This window comes from Setaria italica, chromosome II (assembly GCF_000263155.2).
Source record: "Setaria italica strain Yugu1 chromosome II, Setaria_italica_v2.0, whole genome shotgun sequence".
Classification (NCBI taxonomy): domain Eukaryota; kingdom Viridiplantae; phylum Streptophyta; class Magnoliopsida; order Poales; family Poaceae; genus Setaria; species Setaria italica.
In genome coordinates, this window is record NC_028451.1 from 39,495,486 (window position 1) to 39,496,403 (window position 918).

At 52.9% G+C, this 918-nt stretch overlaps 1 protein-coding gene across 1 annotated transcript in view; it reads right to left on the bottom strand.

Moving 5' to 3' along the window:
• The window catches only part of LOC101755363 (nudix hydrolase 23, chloroplastic), an 11,241-nt gene extending 10,846 nt beyond the window's left edge, over positions 1-395 (bottom strand). Inside the window, 1 exon segment of the mRNA XM_012843369.3 lies at positions 369-395. Coding sequence (XP_012698823.2) covers positions 369-395 — 27 coding nt within the window.
• Positions 396-918: the final 523 nt, after the last annotated feature.

A 918-nucleotide genomic window follows, 5' to 3' on the forward strand; every position in this document is an offset into this window, starting at 1 on the left:
TGTAAATAGTCTACGTTTAATACTCCTAATTAGTATCTAAACATTCGATGTGACGGATGCTTAAAAATAAGCAAGCGAACCAAACCAGCCTTAATTTTTTTCCATCACAATGGATAGCACTTTCCGATTGACAGCACCTACATTTTTACCATTGGTAAGAGTTCTGATATGGCAGCATGGATGAGTGATGCGAAAGTACTCTTTTACTCCTGCCAGTCCACTCCTTGCTACCTCCCTTTCTCTATGACAGCTAGCCCCACTTATCATCCCTATCCTCCCCCAGTCACACGGCCGAGCTCAAATCGTCGCGTCTCCTTAAATCACAACGCCACACTCCATGAATTCATGAGTAACTTCCGGTGGCTCACCTCCTCGTGTTGCTGCTTCACGGCCATATCGTTATGTCATGCACTTGGTGACCGTGCATCCTCTGCTGGCCCCCGGCGAGCTCGAGACCTCAAGCAGCGTGGAGCTATGGGCGCTAGCCGTGTACGTGAACGAATGATTTGGGTGGATATTATCACGGTGGCTCTGCTAGCATGTGGGATGCCGCCTGAGTGACTGACGTATCAAAATTAGATTGGAACGTGCATATGCTACTGGCCTCGGGCAGCGTGAAGCCATGGGCGCCCGTCCTCCCGTCAGACCTCCGCCCGCTCCTGCCATGGCCCATGGCGCAGCCGCTGCTCCGCCGCCTCGCGCTTTGGACTCTGCCAACCTGCTCCCATCTTTCGTTGGCGCCGCAAGCGTGGCGCAGGACGGCGATGTTGGCCGCACCGCGAAGTGAGGGGAGCTGCTTCTACGAAAACTGGACGTGGGTGGAGTTCAGCAACGGGACCAATGGGGAATTAGGAGGCGACGTAGTTCATGTGGAGGTGAACTACTGTATGAATCTATCAGAAGCTCAAGCGAAGAAGA